The sequence below is a fragment of the Maniola hyperantus genome, chromosome 18, assembly GCF_902806685.2.
Source record: "Maniola hyperantus chromosome 18, iAphHyp1.2, whole genome shotgun sequence".
Taxonomy (NCBI): domain Eukaryota; kingdom Metazoa; phylum Arthropoda; class Insecta; order Lepidoptera; family Nymphalidae; genus Maniola; species Maniola hyperantus.
In genome coordinates this window covers 2,029,734-2,051,567 of record NC_048553.1, presented here as the reverse complement: position 1 = coordinate 2,051,567, position 21,834 = coordinate 2,029,734, and the positions used below count along the sequence as shown (strand labels likewise).

Below are 21,834 nucleotides of genomic sequence, written 5' to 3'. Positions count from 1 at the left end.
TGACAAAATGATTATTTTTGTCCTTATCACCGTGGCCACTTTTTTTGTTTGTCAAGTGAGATTTTGACAAACAACGTGAAGTGAGGTTATGTTGCCTTAAGAATTTTAAAGAAACAATTTGTTTTGTTGTTTTTGAAGGTTTTTTGTATTGGTGAGTTGCGGTATACTAGGCTACAACAGCCGAAGCGAACGTAAAATAGAAGGAATAACATTTCACAAGTACCTCCGCTTGAGCGAGAGGAACTATAAGCACACGATATATAGACCAGAGGGGAAGCTTCATACTAGCGGCTGGCTGTAGGTTCACTCACTCAAGCGCAGCTCTCGCACACCACCACGTGTCACGGACGCTCCGTTTGCCATCGAACTGGGCGCAAACGGAGCGTCCGTGACACGTCGTGGTGTGCGTGAGCTAGTGTGAAGCTTCCCCTCTGGTCTATAATATCTACTCGTGTGCTATAAGGGCCACGCTAGTTGCATATCTGTAGGTATATATCTGTGATATGTACATCAATGTAGGTCTCATTGTATCATGAGATTAGGTACAATTAAATGGTCAGAGAAAAGTTGGTTTAGTGTCACAAAGTTACTTATTTTCATTCAAGACAATTTTCAGAACACTTTCGCCACTTACACACAACAATAAATTAAATTTTTAACAATATCCAGTAAATTTCACAAAATATATATTGCACTTTTTACACTACCCTCAAAACTCAAAAGAATTTTATACAACCCAGCTGTCAAATCCTGCCCCCCAATTGTGTAAGAATAACCATTTCATGGCTATCGCAATCATCAAGAATTCTGCCCTTTGATTGGCTGTGAAAAAATGTAAACAGCGAATCAACCAATCAAATGGCAGAATTTCTTGACGATTGCGATAGCCATGAAATGGTTATTCTTACACAATTGGGGGGCTGGTCTTGATCACATTAATCAAAGCTACTATTCTATTCTAATATACTAAGTCCCGCAGATTGCTAATGCGCGTGTTAAGTTTCGAGCTGATGGTATATTTTTACTTAAATATACGTCAAATGACGTTAAAATGACGTCATTTTGATGTGTTTTTTTTTAAATGAGACATGATTCAAGTGCAATAGCAATTTGCGGGACTTATATAAGTTATTATTATTATGGTTGGCGCACATCTGGCGAAGCGCAGAGCAGACCATTTTTCACTGCCAAACCATTATCGACTTTTCTTACGTTGAAATACTATCGAAAATCAAATAGTTTCGTGATGTTCAGTTGGCGGGCTGCGGAGGCCTGCGCAGGTAGATGACGATGCCCAGGGCTCCGACCAGTGCTGTGATGAGGTAGATGTCCCAGTTGGACAGTAAGGGCGATTCCCCGCTCAGGAAGATCACTGCCAGTGGACTCTGCCAGAGAGACTACAAATTATTGCGATTATAGCGCGGTCGAATGAGGAGGTTCAACAGACGGGACACCCTAGCATCAAACTGATTGTTAGAATTACTAGCTAAATATACTGCAACGATCAAGCTTAGCCATTAAAAGAAAAGTCAACTACCCGGATCGGACTGGACCAATTTTGCGTACTGTATTCACTCCGCCCCGCCGCGCCTCTATAGGCGATGCATTTTAAACTGAGTCGTCGAGTTATATGTCTGTTTCGCTCGCACTTACCTAGGAACTATAAGTGCGAGCGAAACAGACATATAAATCGACGACTCGGTTTAAAATGCTTCGACTATAGTCGACGCTGTTCCATATAAAATGTAAACCGTTCAATACGGTTCGACCTAGCCAAGTTAATTATGCTTAATAGTGGAAGAATGTCCGCCAATCCAAAAAGGATGCGATTATAGCATGATAGTCACGGAGATTAGTGCTAGAACTTAACTTACTTTAAGTTATATAAATTCGATCAAAGCAAAAATATCTTTAACCGTGTATGTCTGGCGCAGTCGGTGGGATAGATTAAACTAAATTACAAGAAATTGGCATGATTTTACATTATAATCGGATCTCTGCGTTCAATTTGGAGTTTTGTGACACAATCTAAGGATACAAGTGACGCAAGACGACGACCACGACGTGTGAAAATCCCTTATCCAATATTGGCAGTCAGAATACTGGTAAACATTGGTACTGATTCTGTGCACACCTAAATTTTAGAGTATTCGCATACTCTTCTTACTAATGCATTTAGAAAAGGACAGACATAGTTTGACAGTTTTAAGTTTAATTTAGAGCCGTCAAACCTCGTAAACTTAGCTACCAGTCGCGAGCGTATCGTTTAAATTTGTAGCGTGGACTAAAAAGAGTGGTTAAATGTAAAATTCATGTTCCGTCCTTTTTTAGCAATATTAAAAAGAAAAGGATGTAGATACTCTAAATTTAGTTTAGCGAAAAACAACAGAATCAGCGCCATTGATTTTATCACATTTGTCTGATCATCACTGAGATTTTTGTCCCTGTCATTTGTATGGCATTACGTAACAGAGAGAACGCTATACTAACTTCTTTCCGGGGATAGTGTAGAGTAAATGGTAGTTACCTCGAGCATATTCTCAATGGCGGAGTGCGCGTGCAACCTAGCCAGTGCTAGGGCGGCGGGCAGGCGCGCGTCGGGCGACGCGTCGGCCGCCAGGTCGTAGCATCGCTTGGCGAGGTGCAGGTCTCTGGCCAGGCCTAGACCGCGCTCGTGCATGTAGCCTAGGTTGAAGATTGCCTGCAACAAAATTAGGTTACAGTTCAGTAATCATCCCATCGCCGGCGGTGTCTCAAAATGGTTAACGACCACTGAGATTTTTGTCTCTATCATTACGTAATAGAGACTGCGCTATACGAAATTCCTCCCGCGGATAGAGTATAATAATTCTCCTACATAATATGGCTAAAGACGGGATCCAGTGGAAGTCTATAATATGTCGGTTGCTTACTTATCATGGACATGGACTTATCGTGTCAAGATCACGGGTTATGCATCATTGCGAGCAATCGAGTAGGCGGGACATTTGCAGCACCAGAAAAACTGCAATTCGTTGCCGCCATTTCAGGAATTTGTTCATCCGCCCCTTGAATAACGCCATGTTGTAATCTAGTGGGAACACCGCCGAAGGGAGTTGGTTCCACAGTTTGCATGTGCCTGGAAAAACGATCTGGCACAATGGGCGGTCGAAGTACACCAGGCATCCAGGGGGTGAGGGTGAAATTGCTTACGGTGGCGTGCCGTGCGGTTGTAGAAGGACGGTGGAATGAGGTCAAACAGCTCCTCAAAGCACTCCTCATTATAAAGGCGATAGAACACGCAGAGAACTTACGTCTCTACAGTGCTCCAGGCTTTCCAACGGTTGGTTGGTTTGGGATCATCCACAAGTCGAACAGCCCGCTTTAGGATCCAATGAAATGGTAGGAGGAAAAGGATTATGGAGGTAGTCGCGATTCTGTCATGGTCGTGACCGACTTGAGAAACAGAATATCTCACCTGAGCATTGTGTAATTGCTCAGCAGCTACTCTGTAGTGATGCGCGGCACTATCGAGATCCTGCGGAGTGCCGAGTCCGTAGTAGTGGTAGTCACCCAGTTTGACAGGCGCTCCGGCTCAGAGAACAACTCACCTGGGCATTGTGTAGTTGCTCAGCAGCTACTCTGTAGTGATGCGCGGCACTATCGAGATCCTGCGGAGTGCCGAGTCCGTAGTAGTGGTAGTCACCCAGTTTGACTCGCGCGCCCGCGCAGCCCTGCGCCGCGCCGCGCGACCATAGCTGTAGCGCGCGAACCCATCGCTCCGACTCAGAGAACAGGTGAGTCTCTCCTGCACAAACAATAATAGACTTTATCGTAGTAGTAAAAAAGCGCAAAACTGCTTAAAGTCACGTGTGAAGGACAGGTGTCAAAAGTACGATTTTCGTCGTTAATATAAAGGCCTTTACAGCAGCGCTGCACAGCGCGGCATAAAACGTCTAAATATTATTTCAATCAGTTTGTATGGTGCAGATTCGAGATTCTCTCATCCGTGGAGATGGCGCCTAAGGGTAAACGAAAAACACTCACCCTCGTCCAGCAAGAAGGCGGCATTACTCTGAGCCACCTCATAGCCTCGCTCGGCCAGAGACAAGTATTGCAGGAAGGCGGAGTCGGAGTCTCTGGCGCGGAAGGCCGCGTGCGCCAGCATCAGACGAGAGCCCCACGGACCTCTTTCGCAGACGTTCTTGAATAACTGAAAGAAATTTTAATTGCATCTAATGCTGAAATCTATAGACTGTGCTTAGACTTAAGACACTGTTAAAACGAGACAGCGCTATATCGCTTACATAAATCTGTCTCCTTTTAACTAAGACTTAAGTCTGAGCAAAGTCAAAGTACGCTCTATAAATTTCAGCCGTAATAATTTTAATTTAAGATTAAGTAAAAAATAATTTTTCACGCCATGCTCGGCAGGATATGTGGATGATTAATAATTCTTAAGACCTATGTAAATAATAATAATATGTTGCAAGCACCATATTCTGGCAAAATAAATGAATAATCATTCACCATCTAAATATCTAAAAAGAAAAGGTGACTGACTGACTGACGGATCTATCAACGCATAGCTCAAGCTACTGGACGGATCGGGCTGAACTTCGGCATGCAGATAGCTATTATGACATAGGCATCTGCTAAAAAAGGATTTTTGAAAATTCAACCCCTCGGGGGGTGAAATAGGGGTTTGAAATTTGAGTAGTCCACACGGACGTAGTTGCGAGCATACTTAAACTTAGGTGCAGCTTGAGAAGTTGTTATGAGTGCGTGGCACGTGCGAGTGTGTATGGAAAATATAGCTATAAAGCGATCAATAAGCTTCATTAGACACTTTTCTTTTCTTTTCTGTTTATTATGTGGTGTACAAATAGAAGCTGTATCTAACCTCGACGGCAGTAGTGCAGGAGCGCAAGACGCCAAGTCCCTGCGCGTGCATCTGCGCCAAGTGGTACAGCGCGAGCACGTGGCCCGACTGCGACGCCAGAGAGAAATACTTGTTCGCTTTCTTGAAGTCGCGCTGCACGCCGATTCCACCTGTCAAGTTACGACGCGTTGAAACATTTACAGATACAATCGAACCAGTAGGTCGCGATTCCGGAAAACTTGCACCAATACGGTATTTGACAGCTAGTCAAATCAGTAACTTTTTATCAAACGTCAAAACGCGCACTCAGTATGCGATATTCTATGAAATACTGGAATGTGACGTCACATCATCATGACGTACTTTTTTAGTTATAAATATAATTTAAAATGGTTATCACAATTAAAACTAACAAAGGACTTGGATTTCACGTATTTTGGAAGACCCTCTATTTAAGAATCACTGAGAAATAATTTATTTTTTATGTAGCCAAACACCCAATTATTATTACAATCGCAATCGAATTTTTTACGTTATTCCTGTTGCAACAATGCAATGTAGCTAATAGTGAGCGAGTATCGGCTAATCAGAGATGATTGCGATCGTCACACTAGCTGTCTTTCTAGCGTAATCGAGCCCCTGATGGTTAAGCAAAACCCAGATTGGTTCAAGAGGCCGGCATTTAAGGGTTTCGTAACTCAAAGGATAAAGGAATCCTTATAGAATCACTTTGTTGTCTGTCTATCTGTCAAGATCGTAAAGGAAATCAAAACCTACATATAGGGTACTTCCCGTTGATGAAATTTAGCAGATACAAATGTCAGCACAAGTAAAAAATCCAAAAACCATGAATTGTGGTTACATCAGAAAAAATTTAAGTGTTTTTTCTTGTAAGATGGTACGGAATCCTTCGTATGCGAGTCGGACTCGTACTTAACCGGGTTTTTACTTACCAAAATACATGAATCCGAGGTGCAGCTGCCCCTCTACCCAGCCCTGGTTGGCGGCGATGGTAAAATACTTGAACGCCGCTGCCGTGTCCTTAGGTACTCCGCGACCCTAAAACAGGCACCGTCCATCAATGTTTTTACTATCTAGTTTTCCTGTCAGTCTGCTTTCTTAGCTCCAAAGGGTAAAACGGGACCCTATTACTAAGGGTGAGATCTATAGAGCGCACTCTAACTTTTAAAATAAAAAAAACTTTAAAAAAAAGTCTTATGTGAAGACTGAAGAAGAAGAAGAAATCAAAAACCCAGTAAAAAAAACTATATGGATTAGACCTCTAGTTTAAGGTTTTTTTTTTTTTTTTAAACAAGGAATACTAGCCATGTTAAATGACAAATATTCCCCTTTCCTCTCCAACTAAGCGTCAGGCTTGTGCTAGGAGTCGGTACGACAAAAGTGCAACGGACGGGGTTTGAACCGTCGAACTTTCGGTTTTCAGTCCACTCCTTTACCCGTTGAGCTATTGAGGCTATAATCTAGTAATAATTTTGTCAAAATATTCAATAAACGCCTGCCGGTCACTCAGCCCTGGGGCACATTGTATATTTTTTTGATTATGGCGTTTGATAGCCCAGTATAGCCAGTTCCGCAGATGACCTCTATGGCCGGTTCGCGCCACCTGTCGGGATAAATTGGCAGTGTGGATCCCCATTGTTGCCTACCTGTAAGTACATAATGCCCAAGCCGCTTTGTCCCACAGCGTTGTTAAGTTCGGCTGCCTTCTTGAAATACTGTAACGCGGTCTCGTTGTCCGGCTTTATGCCGTCACCGCCCTCTAAGTAAATCTGAAAACAAAATCTTCTTTTTAAATATATAAAAGGAAAAGGTGACTGATTGACTGACTGACTGACTGACTGTTTCCACGGGATTTTTTAAAATCCACGCGGACGAGTCGCAGGAAGCCGCTGGATTCAGGCGGCGCAAGACTGTGGCGTGTGGAAGTCCCTACAAGAGACCTATGTCCAGCAGCGGACGTCGATCGGTTGATGATAATGATGATGATGACGACGCGGACGAAGTCGCGGGTATCATCTAGTTTCGTATATTTGTAACATTAGTATGGTAATATGGATTCGTTTAACTCACCTTACCAAGAAATGCATTGGCAACGGCGTTACCAGTTTTAGCTGCTTGTTTGAAGTAATGCAACGCCTTGTTGAGATCCAGAGTAACGCCGCGACCGCCTTGAAAGTGCAGCTGGCCTAGGCCGACCTGCGATACATAAATGTACGTTTACAGATGTTCTATTTCACGAAGACCTATGCTATGTCTGTGTGAGTGCACACGTACACAATGTCATAGCGTGCGTGGCACTGAGGCTGAGATCTATAGAGTGCACTTTGACTTTGCTTAGACTTAAGACACTATTAAAACGAGACAGCGTAATATCGCTGACATAAATCTGTCTCGTTTTAACTTAAGCTTAAGTCAGAGCAAAGTCAAAGTGCGGTCTTTAGATTTCACCCTGAGTTTAGACCGCAAAGCGCAGACAAATGAATTAACGCTTATCGGTACATCCACTGCTACAACCAAGACTGAGCGGTCTTCATGATATAGATTATAGAATAACTATACTATAAAATGTGTGTGGTTTAATAGGGAAGAAGTCACAACCTCAAGAGTACGCATATACGTTTTGCATGAAACAAAATTGAAAAATGTTGGCGGGGGACAGGGGAGAATATTTTGTTGTGATTGGTGGACTCAAAAGTCACGTAATCAAGACAATGAGGGTATATACAAGTTCCAAGATTGGACAAGCTGGAACTTCGGGCGCATTGGTATGCGCCGATTGCGCCTGGAGGAAGATCTTGCTATTATATGGTTGAGCGAACGTCACTTCCCGTATAGGTAAGTTCCATGGCGCGTAATATACGTACCTGCGCCTGCACATCTCCCTTCTCAGCAAGCAACTGATAGTACTCAATGAGATCAGTGTCGAGCGCGGAGCCGGGCGAGCCGCCGTCCGCTTCGTCCATCAACCTTACGCGCTGCACCGCCGGACCGCCGCTCAGACTCACTTGACTTGCCACTGAGAAAATAAAAAATAAAATTATTTATTTCATGTTGGACAACAGCTACCTACTAATATTATTTAAAAAAAAACATATTAACGAAAGATCATTTTATAAAAAAATGATCCAAAAACGAATCGTGTGACAAACAAACGTATTCCGCAAACATTTCAAATTGGCAATTTTTCAAAACCCGACTAATATTATAAAGGCGAAAGTTTGTGTGTGTGTGTGTATGTTTGTTACTCTTTCACGCAAAAACTACAGCACGGATTTGGCTGAAATTTGGAATGAAAATGAAGGAAGAATACCCTGGATTAACTACTTTTTTATCCCGGAAAACCCCAAAGCGTTCCCGCGGGATTTTGCAAATGTAAATCCACGCGGAACGAAGCTGCTGGGCATCAGCTAGTAGAAGATAATTGTTTATTTGATACTTACACCACTACACACTACAGAACTAATAACCAGTGTATACGTTAACCTACCTTTACCCAAGGATGTCCAATTTAAACAAAAATATTTTTACCCACAAAATTATTTTGTTTTGTTTTTCCTGATTTAACTCGATTTATAAACTAATTGACAATCAATGACTACTCGATGTACAACATACCCTTCTTCAACGTATAATTTACTACCCTTTGTTGGCGACACGTTCATGTAAAGATCCATGGCTTTGGGACATGAGCTAGTAACGGTGACGCCAGCCCAGTAGCGGTAAGCTAACGCCATCTGTGCATAGTCACTGTCTCCTAGCGCACCCAGAGTGTAGTGCACAAGCGCCCTCGCCTGGGATACGGGCACTGCTATACCCGTGGCGTAGAGGAAACCCATACCCTGTGACAAACAATGACTGAATTTAAAATCCCATAGCACACAGTACGCTGGGCTGAGATATTTAGTATACCAAGTCGAACTAAGCCTGCGGCCCAGGTAGGAGCGGGTGCGTCCTGTAGGGCTGGCCAGCGTGTAGAACAAATTCTTAATATTTACAAGAAATTGTAAGGAAGACGCGCGAACGTGTCATAATCAAGAGCGGGTGCCGAGCGGCATGGAATGTATGGCATCGCGCCCGCTGCCCGCCCAGCAGGACGCACCCACTCACACTTGGGCCGCAAGCTATGCCCCTATCTCAAGAGCTCGGACAGACTAGCACAAGATAAGACAAAAAGTCTCCACAACGACAGAATGTTCTGTCCTGTCGCGCTTGTGTATATACGCTTCATTTGTCCACCAGATAAAAACTTATGTAGAGACATAAGTTAGCCCTTGACTGCGTGACTCACCTGGTGGTAAGTGATGATGCAGTCTAAGATGCAAGCAGGCTAACTTGAAAGGAGTATGGCAGTTTTACTTAACCCACATGCAACTAATCGGTTTCTAAACTGATTCATACTGGAACACTAAATCGCTTGACACCTGGCAGCACTTAGCCGGTAGGGTGGTAACTAGCCATGGCAGAAGCCTTCCACCAGGAGAGACAAATCAGAAATTATAAATTCCCAAACTGCCCTTACCATACATTGAACTCAGATCCTCCCACTTATAAGGCGGCAGCGCTCACCACCACGCACCAAGGAGGTTATCAAAGATATTTGCACATATTAAAAAAAAACTTGCGCTCACTGCGCTTACGCTATCTGACACTTACCGCATGTGCATCTGCATTTCCTTCTGCAGCTAACTCTTCAAATATGGTCTTGGCTTTCTCTACGTCCAGCTCCACACCCTCGCCGTATATGTAGGACCAGGCGAGCTTGATCTTAGCCAGCACATAACCCTTGTCAGCTGCTTGTTTGACTTGTAGTATCGCGCCGCGAAGGTCGGGTGATCTACGGTCTAGTTTAGCTACTGCTGCTTCGTACAGTTCCTTAGCTGTAACAAAAAAATGGTTCAAATCATTATAAAGGCTTATTTTATTACTGTTAAAAGATTGGAGACCGCCACTTTTTGGGATGTAACATGTGTCGGATCAATTTTATCCATATAAAATGTAGCCTATGTCACCCAGATTATAATGAAGAATCGATTGACCCTCCTTCATTAAAATTGGTCCAGTAGTTTAGCACTACAGTAGAGCACAAAAAAAATTAGAACCTCCTCCTTTTTTGAAGTCAGTTTAAAAATAGTTACACACATAGACTGCTATAATCATAACTCTTCCTTTTGGCTTTGCTGTATTTGGGTAAAAAATTAATGAAAGTTATAAATAAATAGTTAATGGTTAAACAGGATACCTTCTAACAATTCTGGTGTAAGCACAGGTTCTTCCTGTTCCGGTAAAGGTGGTAAAGTATCAAGAATGTCCTGAGGATTTTCTTCAGGTTTCTGTAACAAAATTTATTTTCTTTCAAACAGCATGCCATAAATTGTAGAAGTTGCTGTTATTAGGGTTCCATACCTCAAAAGGAAAAAGGAACCCTCGTTGTCTGTCTGTCCATCTGTCTGTCGTGTCTGTCACGAAAACCTATAGGGTACTTCCCGTTGACTAAGTATCATGAAATTTGGCAGGTAGTTAGGTGTTATAGCCAAGTAAGTAATATTAGTTTCTAGAATCTGTCTACAAAATTACATTGATTTTGATTGGTTAATATTCAATGGCAATGGAGTGATAGATTGCTCTCCATAAAAATTGTTTAGCATGTGAAATGTGTTTAGGATAACAAGCATAGTTAGTTGCCTGGGAAATAGAATACTGTGAATATGCTAGAATAAATAAGACAGATTAAGAATATTTAATCTCACCTCACATCATTATCATGTCAAGTAAACACCTCTTGGCATATTGGATCCAGTTAGGTTCAGTCTGAACAAGGTTTTCTTCAGTAACTTCAATGTGTGCTCCATTTGATCTAGACTGTTTTCTGCCTGAACTGGGTCTGTGTCTAAAAAAATTTGAATAATTACTTTTTATGGAGCTCTTATCATGATCAACCCATTAACAACCCTCTACTGAGCACAGGTCTCCTCTCAGAGTGAGAAGGTTTAGCCATAGTCGGGCTGGTCCCAATGTGGATTGGCAGACTTCACACACAGTTGAGAACATGAAAAGGCATGCAGGTTTCCTCACATGTTTCAAAGCAAGTGATATTTAATTGTTTTGGAGCTTTAGTAGAAAAATATTAATTAGCAGTATAATAATTACAGAAAATAGTTGTGTTTCTACATGTGGGATAGGTAAAAAATGAACAGAGAGAGAATATCAAAACAGCAAGAATTCTGTTAGAAAATTTTCTATTTCCCCATGGCAATAAGACATTTCCCTGATAGAAAGGTATGCCATATCCTTGTCTAGGATGAAAGCTATCTCGTGCTAAATTGTATCTAGATTGGTCCAGGGAGTAGCCAGTAAAGGTAAGAGACCAGTAGACAGTCAAACACACTTACATTTATAATATAAAAATAGGTATAGATAGAGTAGATGACAAACTCACAGTAATAATTATTCTTATACTTATCCCTTTGGCTTATTTACAAATTAGTTTTTTATATCTCCAGACTAACAAGCAATAAATGAAAATAAAACCAAGCTAGACCCTTTATTTTCTTCCTCCCCTTTAAGTAATCCTGCTGTTTTCCTTATAGCTTCAGCATACTCCCTCATCTCCCTCATTTGCTTGATCTCCTTGTTCATAGCCTCCGATATTTCATTGTAAAACTCCGGATCGCTATGGCCCTCCTCTTTTAAATCCTCCAAAGAAGTGTCATCGTCTTCCGACTTCTTTCGAGCCTCAGGGCCCAACAGTTCACCGGCCGATAACGCAAAACACAACCAAACGATGTACAGTTTTAAATTCTCCATGTTTACATTTATAGTCTTGGAGATTTCGAGATAAATGAGTAAAACACTCGACTTACGTGTCCCTAAAATAATGCAAATTGTTTAGCAAGAAATGTTTGTGGAAGCTTATATTTCATATGCACACTTGCACGCGACCGCCACTTACGATTATACACGTGTACTTTTTGCTATTAATTACATGTTTTATTTTAGAATTAAATATTTTAGTTGGTATGTATTTTCGCCTGTTGTCAATTTATTCGATGAACTTTTTCAAACGTCAAACTAACTATGACAAATCCAAACAGTGTTTCTAGAGCGAATAAACTTATTATGATAAAAATATTTTTTATATTGTAAAAGCCAGACTTTTTAAAAACCAAAAAATACGTTGGTCCACAAACTGGGAGCCATCTGATTTGATGCTGATTTGAAGATGCTGGGAGCTCTACCAGCTTTGCACATCATAGCAAATCAGCCGTGTTTTTTTCTGCTTAATATTCATAATCATAATATTCTTGTAAAAATTATATTTATGGTTTTTATGTTCCTTATTTAAGTGTTGACAGGTCTTTTCTTTTTGGCATTTGTCAAATTCAATGTCAATTTTTTGCAAATTGTAGGCAAATTGCAAAAGTTTTGTTTTGCGAAATTTTACTATCTCAAACAATACACAAAGCGTAAAAAATGAGATTTAAGTCGTAATAATGCGTGTAATGATATTATCTTAAACACAAGAAGGCATTGCCGGTACAAATTTACGAGATATTAATCTTCAACCCGAAATTATGTTAAGACTACCAGTTTTGAGGGGTGCAATCCGGAAAAACTCCCAAATAAGGAGGAAATCGTCAAGCAATGATATAAAGAAGTACTATATCGAATACTTCGTAGAGAAACATGGACATAAACATATAAAATCCAGTTCTGTGGTCCCCTTATGTGATATCCTACAGTGCCCTTTGTAATGCTGGCATGAACCAGGTAACTATGACTTCTTTCTAATATTTTATTGTTTATACTTGAGCGCACTGATGGTGATAATCAAATAACTTTGGAAAACAAAGTCTGAAGTTTATAAATCTGGCAGCCTACTTGGCAAGAGTTTTTATTTCTTAACAATAAAGTATTAATTGCTTGCAACATAATATTAATCTTTTTGTTCAGTATCTATCTGTAAAGTAGTACAATCTGTGTGGAAGTACAAATATTGTAAAATAGTTGGTCTGGGTGGATACACCTGACATCGCTACGAAGATATACTATAATTGATATCAGATTAACAAAGTAACTTTCTAATGGTGAGAGAATTATTAAAATCGGTTCAGTAGTTTCAGAGTTAATTGATTATAAACAAACAAATAAATCTCCCCTCTTTGTAATCCATACTAATATTATAAATAAATAATATCTATCCCAGCTGTACTCATGTGTCTAGTCGACGTTAGCCCGACTAACTAAACTAGTCGGGCTAACGTCGACTAGACACGTGAGTACAGCCGGGATAGATGGGATAAGGTAAGGAAGAAGAAGAAGGGTTGAAGTAGTTTTTCTAAAATCTCAAACATATTTCCAGTTCAAAGGTGTGTTCCTGGGTGTAGTAGATGCCCTGTGTGCCCGAGCAGTGAACTCTCAGAAGTGTGTGAGAGTGGGGGGCAAGCACAATGATCTGGACTTGGTGGGCATGGATGGGCACCATCACACATTCTTTGAGATGCTCGGCAATTGGTCCTTTGGAGATTATTATAAGGTTTGTCATTTACGCACAAAATATGTGGTGAGATTTTTGATACAAAAAATATTTTGACAAGTTAACAAAAAAGTGTTTAAACTAAAACCTGTCTACTTCTCTTAAAAACATAGCCACAGATTTGTTGATTTATATCAAAGATTATTTTATATCTAAACTAGCTTATGCTCGCGACTTCGTCCGCGTGGACTACACAAATTTCAAACCTCTATATCACCCCCTTAGGGGTTGAATATTCAAAAATCCTTTCTTGGCGAATGCCTACGTCATAATAGCCATCTGCATGCCAAATCTCAGCCCGATATATCCAGTAGTTTGAGCTGTGTATTGATAGATCAGTCAGTCAGTCAATCAGTCAGTCACCTTTTCCTTTTATATATTTAGACTAGATGATGCCTGCAACTTCGTCCATGTGGAATTAGGTTTTTAAACATTCCATGAGAGCTCTTTGATTTTCTGGGTTCAAAAGTAGCCATGTCCATGATGCAAGCTACTTCTGTATCAAATTTTGTCAAAATCAGTTAAACAGATTGACCATGAAAATGTAACAAACAGACAGATACACATTTACATTTATCTGAATCTACTATCATACTGACCTTTCATTTCATACGAAACTCAATCCTTTTACATATTTCAGGTTTTTTTTCCTGAATTTTTGTCATTATTTGATTTCAATATATTTTTTTACTTCTTTACATGATATAACTTATTACAGAAAGAAGCCTGTCAAATGGCCTGGGACCTTTTACTGGGTCCATACAGATTGAAGCCTGAGGATCTGTTGGTGACTTACTTTGCTGGTGATGCCGTTATTGGCCTGCAAGAAGACAAGGAGTGCAGGGATATTTGGATGCAGATAGGGTAACACTACTACACTAGAATAAATTTTTTCAAAGGATACCCAGATCCGTCCAGCAGTTTGAGCTGTGCGTTGATAGATCAGCAGTGCGATTTCGTAAAACCTGCATCAATCATTATTACAGTCTCAATTGTTGTAATTGACTGAATGCAAGTTGGCAACAATGCATTGTAGCCAATAGTGAGCGAGTGTCAACCAATCAGAGGTGATTGCAATCGTGACATTGTAGCTGTCATTCTACCGCCAGTCTGTCAGTCGCCTTTCCCTTTTATATATTAAAATTTTATTATTTTGGCAGGGTACCCGCAAGTCGTATCAAAGCTCACGGCGCGCGGGATAACTTTTGGGAGATGGGCCCCACGGGTCCGTGCGGCCCGTGCACGGAGATACACTACGTGCATCCAGACGGCAGTCTCACTGAAATATGGAACATCGTGTTTATACAGTGTAACAGGTAAGCATTAAACGTAAGCATAAGTCAGTACCCTTATTATAAATGCGAAAGTGTGTTTGCTTGTTGGTGTGTTGGTTTGTCCTTCAATCACGTCGCAACGGTGCAATGGATTGACGTGATTTTTTGCATGGTTATAGATAAAGACCTGGAGAGTGACATACTTTTTATTCCGGAAAACCAAAGAGTTCCCACGGGATCGTTAAAAACCTAAATCCACGCGGACGAAGTCGCAGGCGTCAACTAGTAACTCATAAATGTACTAGCTGTTGCCCTCGACTTCGTACACGTGGATTTAGGTTTTTAAAAATCCCGTGGGAACCGGTACAGAGACAGCTTGCATCCTGGGGATGGACATAGGCTACTTTTTATCCTGGAAAATGAAAGAGTTTTTAAAAACCTAAAATCCACGCAGACAAAGTCGTGGGCATCTTCTATTAAATAATAAAAATTAGTCCTTCGAGCTGGATTGTGTTTTTCTTTTTTATTTATTTCGTCAACAGAGAGGCCGACGGCAAAGTGACAGGACTTCGCAAACTTCACGTAGATACTGGTATGGGGCTGGAGCGGATGGCGGCTTTACTGCAGGGGGTGCCTTCCAACTATGAGACTGACTTATTCCGACCTCTCATTGATGCTATACATAAGGTAACATTCGTCATCATCATCATCATCAACAACCCAACACTGCGACTGGGACACTACCTAGCACGGGTCTCCTCTAAGAATGAGATGAGTTTTGGCCACAGTGCAAGTGTGGATTGGCAGACTTCACGCACCTTTGAAAACAATATGGAGAACTCTCAGGCATGCAGGTTTCCTGACTATGTTTTCCTTCACTGTTAAAGTGATATTTAATTTTGAAACGCACATAACTCTGAAAAATAGGTAACATTAAGACCATGTAGTTAATAGCTCAAAATTGTCAAAACGAATATATAGTCATGTTAAAGTAAAGAAGCTTTTCTATTTGTGAAAATTTGTCTATAAATAATTTTTAGTGAAAAAATCGAGAAAAGTATGTAGGAGTCTTGCTGTATCTATTTACGCTGTGGTATAATTAAATTAGTATAAGTCCCGCAAATTGCTCATGCCATGTCTCATTAATATCGCAATCTCTAGAATAGTAAAGGCGTATCGCCGTACAGCGGCAGTTACAGCGCTGACGCAACGCTGGACCAGGCTTACAGGCGTCTGGCAGACCACGCGCGGATGATCAGCGTCTGTCTAGCCGACGGCGTGTTCCCCTCCACTAGGTTGGTATTCCAACCTATTGTAAGAATAGTGTTAAAAGTTGTATGATACGAAAAACTAACAAATAAACAAATCAACGGTACTGATTCTGAGCACACCTAAATTTTAGAGTATTCGCATCCTCTTCTTGCTAATGTAATATGAAAAGGACACACACAGTTTGACAGTTTTAAATTCAATTTAGAGCTGCCATACCTCGTGGCTTTAGCTGCCACTCGCGACTCGCGAGCCTATTGTTTAAATTTGTAGCGTGCACTATTTAGAGTCTCTAAATGTAAAATTCATGTTCTGTCCTTTTTTAGCATTATTAAAAAGAAAAAGACACAGACGCTTTAAATTTATTTTAGAGAAAGACTAGAGAATCGGCACCAATGTTGCGTTGTAATCCAGCCTATGTTTAAAATTTCAAGCCTCTAGCTCATCTGGAAGTTAGTTTGAAATAGATTGCAATATTTATGCCGAACAGATCAACAAACAAACAGACCGACAAGAAAGCGAGCTAATAAAATAAAAACGTGTTAGAATGATGTGGCTTGCTTTGATTTAGAACACATTTTTCATAGATTTTCTGAAACTCGAACTGAGTCACACTTGCAAAGTGGAGTTGAAACGGCCTTTAGCAACCAAAACTAAGGCTGAGCTGACTTTATTCAGACTTAAGACAGTTTAAACGAGACGGATTCATGTATTGACAAATCTGTCTGTTTTAACTCCGTCCTCCAACCATACTTTGACTTTGCTCAGACTTTACGTATTCCCGTTCAGTCGGTGTCCATACCTCTCTGTGTGATCTTCTTGATGCGTCTTAACGCAAGTAGAAGCAAGATACGTGTAGTGCGGTCCATGGCTCACTAGAAATTGATGGTCAGAGTACTCTCGTACGATGCCGTAAGCCATGAAATGCGATGAATGCGATGCGGCATCGTTTTTGCGATTAGATTTCACACCGCAGTGTTGAGGCCTCGCCCTTAAGTCTGAGCAAAGTCGAAATACACTCTAGCTTTAGTCTGCGCAAACTCAATGTGCGCTATAGATCGCTATCGTGAGCTAATACGGTTCAAATTGAATTGGACGAAAATAAAACAAGGAGATTAGCTCATCTGTTTTTTTTTAAATTTAAATTGAAATATAATTTCATGTCAGATATTTCTGTTTACTAATTTTGAAAGCGGCCAAACTATTTGTTTTGTAAAACAATTATTTCCTTTTCAGTCTCAATCTAAAACAAATAATGCGAAAATCATACAAAATAAGCACAGACGTATTCCAAAACCCTGACTTACTTTCGATCCTATACAACGAAGTAAGAAACACGTTAGGAGATACGTATCCCGAATTAGTAGCAAAGGAAAACGAGGCAAAGTTGATAATGGAGCACGAAAGGGAGGGCTATGCCAAATTGCGGACGAATCTTAGGAAAAAGTGGAAGGACTTGGTGAAAGGGTATCCTGAGGTGGCAGCCCTGAATGATGTCGAGATTGCTGGATTTGCGCTGGGGTATAAGGAAATGAAGGAGGTGCGTATAATTATTTAGAAATCTTTATTGCACTACATATTATTATTATTATTTGTGGTAACTCTTAAAGCTTTGAACTAGCGATAAGTATATTTCTCTGTTTTGATCTTTATTTTGCGAAATCTTATGATCCACTTAGTTTAAAAAAACAAATCGAGTCAAAAGATATAGGTAAGAAAGATAGAAAATATAACAAACAAAGACAAATCTGGAATTCTTTTGTAAACCTGTGCGAAAAATAAGGGAGATCACTGGCTAATTCTGGTGTACATAATTTCTAAATTAAACTTTACTGACAGGTCTGAATCTAGGTGCTATCTTTTTCTACAGGGAGCATTGAGAAAGTGATCGTAAATCGTAAAGTATCGATTTAGATCTATCATTTTAGTTTGGTTTTACCTCAACTATTTAACTTTAAAAAGTGCAATCTATTTCAGACCATGACAAAATTAAAATCTAGAATAATACCTGGAGAATTGGTATTCAAACTGTACGACACACACGGATTCCAAGAAGACGTCATCCAAAGAATAGCAAGACTGAACAACTTCGAAATTGACAAAAAAGGCTTCTGGAAACTACTTTCCGACCACAAGATGAGGCACAAAACCGCCTTCAAAGAACAGACTTCAAAAAAGGGAATGTTATTCGACAAAGCGATAGAAAAGTTACACGAAAATAGAATCAAAAAGACTGACGATAGTCCAAAATACGACTTAGAACAATCAAAAAACCAAATTACCTTTAAACCTTTAGAAACAAAATTAGTAGCTTTATTAAACGAAGACTGCGAATGGATAGACTTTTCTGAGCCAAGCGAAAATCGACCTTATTACTTAGTAACTGAAAGCACAAATTTCTACTGCGAAGAGGGTGGCCAAATAGCTGATGAAGGATTAGCATATTTCAGCGAAGATATAGGTTTTAAGGTCGAAAGCGTTTTCAAAATACGCGACATCATTTTCCATAAAGGCTATTTTGTTTTGAATACGAGTAATGATGAAAATAGTTTGTGTAAAACTAGTTTTTACGTAAATAAAGGACATAATGTGACTTTAGAAATAGATGGTGTAAGAAGACTGAATGTGATGAGGAATCACACTGGGGTGCATCTATTGAACGCAGCGATCAGGAAGGTTCTGAGGCACAGTGTGATATGCCAGGTCGGGTCGAGTGTGACGGACAAGGGCTTGTCGTTGAGTTTGTCGGTTTACGGAGAGAAGTTATCTCAGAAGGTGGTTTTGGATGCTCAGGAGTTGATACGGTAAGCTTCATAATTTCCTTTCTCATAAATAAATAAAAAATATTTTTATTCAATTAAACTTTTACAAGTATTTTTCAATCGTCAGCTGCATCTACCACTGGTTCGGAATGCCTTTCCTACCGAGAAGAACCAGCAAGAAACTCGGCGGTTGCTCTTTTCAAAGATTTGCAATACAATATTATGCCATGTGTAAAAAAAGTATTTGCAGACGTTGCTGGAACGAGCTGCAGGTCAAATCCACGCTCTTTTATCAAGATTCAGATACTCTAAATTTAGTTTAGGGAAAGACAGCAGAATTAGCCCCATTATCACTTTAGGATGAAACTAGCTTATGCCCGCGACTTCGTCCGCGTGGACAACACAAATTTTAAACCCCTATTTAACACCATTAGGGTTACCCACCACCAGTCCAGTAGTTTGAGCTATGCGTTGATAGGTCAGTCAGTCAGTCAGTCAGTCACCTATTCCTTTTATATATATATATATATATATATATAGATTAGTGTAAATTGCAAAATTTCGCAATGCTATATATATGCGTTGATTGATCCGTCAGTCAGTCAGTCAGTCACCATTTCTTTTATATATATAGATTAAGCCACTTTTCAAAAAAGGGTTAGTTAAAAGTTCTATTTTTTAGATACTACGACTCATTTATTAAAAAAAATTGATGACTAAACTCCCAAGTCCCACTTCATCAATTTCCATCAGGTGTGATTGTGGTCAAGCGTGTGCCTATAATGAATTTTAAAAAACCTAGGCTACTCTACTGATCCTATTCTAGTTAGCTCGTTGTTTGACAGAGAAGCCATCAAATCAAACGCACCGATAGTGACGCAAATGCTGAACAGTACGCAGCTGTCAATGCAGATGCCCAATGTGCTGACGGTGCCTGGAGAGACTTATCCCGAGTCCGGCATACGGCTGGTGTCCAGCGCGCCACCATTGATCTCAAGGTGGGTTTAGATTACTCCATATTCATCAGAATAAATTCATAACTTCATTCATTATCTCCATTACCATTCACTTCTGTTTAAGTTGTACCTAGCATAAAGCACAAAAAACTTTCTTTCTAAAGATCGATGTATAATATTTCTTGCCGGGTAGGTACTGTATGATATTGGTCGTCAAGGATTCTAGGTGTACGTCTTATTTTAAGAGATTCCGAGACCACTTTCTTCCTGATCTTGGAGGGCGTGGAAGATTAAAAAAAAAAAAAAGAATATTAGCCATGTTAAATAAGTACCCTTATTATAAATGCGAAAGTGTGTTTGTTTGTTGGTTTGTCCTTCAATCACGTCGCAACGGTGCAACGGATTGACGTGATTTTTTGCATGTGTATAGATAAAGACCCGCAGAGTGACATAGGCTACTTTTAATTCCGGAAAATCAAAGAGTTCCCACGGGATTTTTAAAAACCTAATTCCACGCGAACGAAGTCGTTGGCATCAGCTAGTGACTAATATTCCCCTTTCCTCTACAGCTAAGCGTGAAGCTTTGCTAGGAGTAGGTACGACAATAGTGCAACGGGCGGGGTTTGAACCGTCAACCTTTCGGTTTTCAGTCCACTCCTTTACCGGTTGAGCTATTCGGCTCATAATATTCGTCATGTGTTATCAGAGAGCTGTGTTGCGGCACGCACGTCCCAGCGGCGGGCGTGCTGGGGGAGTTCTGCATCACACAAGTGAAGGGTGCTGGCGGGAACACCCCGCTCATATACGCGCTGACGGGCGAAGCGGCGGCGCAGGTACGTACTTATATCTATAGTACACGGAAGGTCCAGCTGGCAACCGGGGTATGATCGGCGGATACGTAACGTAATCGATCGATCTCTAAAAAATTACTTTACGGCTAATAACATGACCATCATTTCAATTCTATTGATAGATATAATGTGTATGTTATGATGTCACAGTTAATCCAATATGGCGGATAAAAAGTTTAAATTATAAGTCTAAATAAAAATATGATAATAGGATAGTTACCAGCTTTTTTAAAATCGGCTATTTCATTTACTAACTAACAAAACATTATAATCCATTGGGAGACGTTAAAAGAAGGGAGTAAAGTAACAATTGGCATGGAAAGGCATTCCGAACCAGTGGTAGATGCATCCGACTATTCGTAAGTACTTGTAAAAGTTTATACGAATAAAAAAGATTTTTATTTTTTTTATTGAGTGCTGTTTTCTAAGAAGTATCTGTTCAATGTTCCTAGGCGCGCGAGTTGTTCTGTCGCGCTCAGAAGCTCGCTGAAGTGATAGAGTTGGCCGACCCCGAGCGGGTGAAGGACGAGGTGTCCGTCATCAAGCAGGAGTTGAATGTACTGACCGGCGCGAGCGGCGCGCCCAGCGGGGAGTACAAGGATTGTCTAGAACTGTTGGAGAGCTTGACGAAGAAGGCTACCGTAAATAAAAACGATTTGGCTTTACAGTGAGTGATTTTGCATTATCTTGTATAATAAAAAATTATTAGTGCTACGAACTTTTCTTTTTACTAGCTCGTACCCGGGACTTCGTCCGAGTGGACTACACTTAATAAGTTCAAACCCCTACTTTACCGGATGTCGTCCTTTCTTAGCGGATGTCTATGTGGTAAATTTCAGCTCGATCCGTCCAGTAGTTTGAGCTGTTCCCTGATAGATCTAAACCCTAAGTTCTGATATTCAATAAAATAATGAAATATTGAAGCATTTGGCAAGTAAATGCAGGATGGTAAACTAGTCGTTCAGATCTAAGGCAATGGGGATCCACGGGTAAAACTGATCTCGGAGAGCGCCACAAGAGGTGCGGCCACATGTCTAGTTAAAATCAATATATGTTTGCTAGCTTTGCTAAGTATTGTTGATATCGATACGATATAAGATCATCGATATAAATGACAAGATATGCCCCAGCGAACGAAATTTGTCACGGTTTTGGAACCAAATAAGTCAGCGCCACCTCTTAGATACTAATGAACGACCCGTTTAAAATGCAGACGTCACTGAGGTTGCATTGGTGCTAAATAAACATTTTAGGACCAATGAATCGGTGCCATTTTGCTTGTTCAATGGCCCTGTCCTTACGAAGTA

At 40.4% G+C, this 21,834-nt stretch overlaps 2 protein-coding genes across 2 annotated transcripts in view; one reads left to right on the top strand and one right to left on the bottom strand.

Moving 5' to 3' along the window:
- Positions 1–918: 918 nt before the first annotated feature.
- Positions 919–11,941, bottom strand: LOC117990773 (protein sel-1 homolog 1-like). Its single transcript, XM_034978273.2, is given in 15 exon segments — positions 919–1,397; positions 2,528–2,701; positions 3,591–3,787; positions 4,027–4,192; positions 4,883–5,031; positions 5,815–5,920; positions 6,529–6,651; positions 6,953–7,078; positions 7,747–7,898; positions 8,523–8,721; positions 9,536–9,759; positions 10,122–10,231; positions 10,659–10,695; positions 10,698–10,752; positions 11,411–11,941. Coding segments are annotated over 15 exon segments (2,241 nt in total). The 5' UTR covers positions 11,687–11,941; the 3' UTR covers positions 919–1,250.
- Positions 11,942–12,261: 320 nt separating this feature from the next.
- The window catches only part of AlaRS-m (alanine--tRNA ligase, mitochondrial), a 19,381-nt gene continuing 9,808 nt past the window's right edge, over positions 12,262–21,834 (top strand). The window contains 13 exon segments of the mRNA XM_034978248.2: positions 12,262–12,612; positions 12,615–12,627; positions 12,630–12,649; positions 13,242–13,415; positions 14,134–14,279; positions 14,576–14,731; positions 15,232–15,376; positions 15,851–15,984; positions 17,195–17,498; positions 17,936–18,762; positions 19,566–19,718; positions 20,383–20,509; positions 20,980–21,194. Coding sequence (XP_034834139.1) covers positions 12,454–12,612; positions 12,615–12,627; positions 12,630–12,649; positions 13,242–13,415; positions 14,134–14,279; positions 14,576–14,731; positions 15,232–15,376; positions 15,851–15,984; positions 17,195–17,498; positions 17,936–18,762; positions 19,566–19,718; positions 20,383–20,509; positions 20,980–21,194 — 2,573 coding nt within the window. The 5' untranslated portion in view covers positions 12,262–12,453.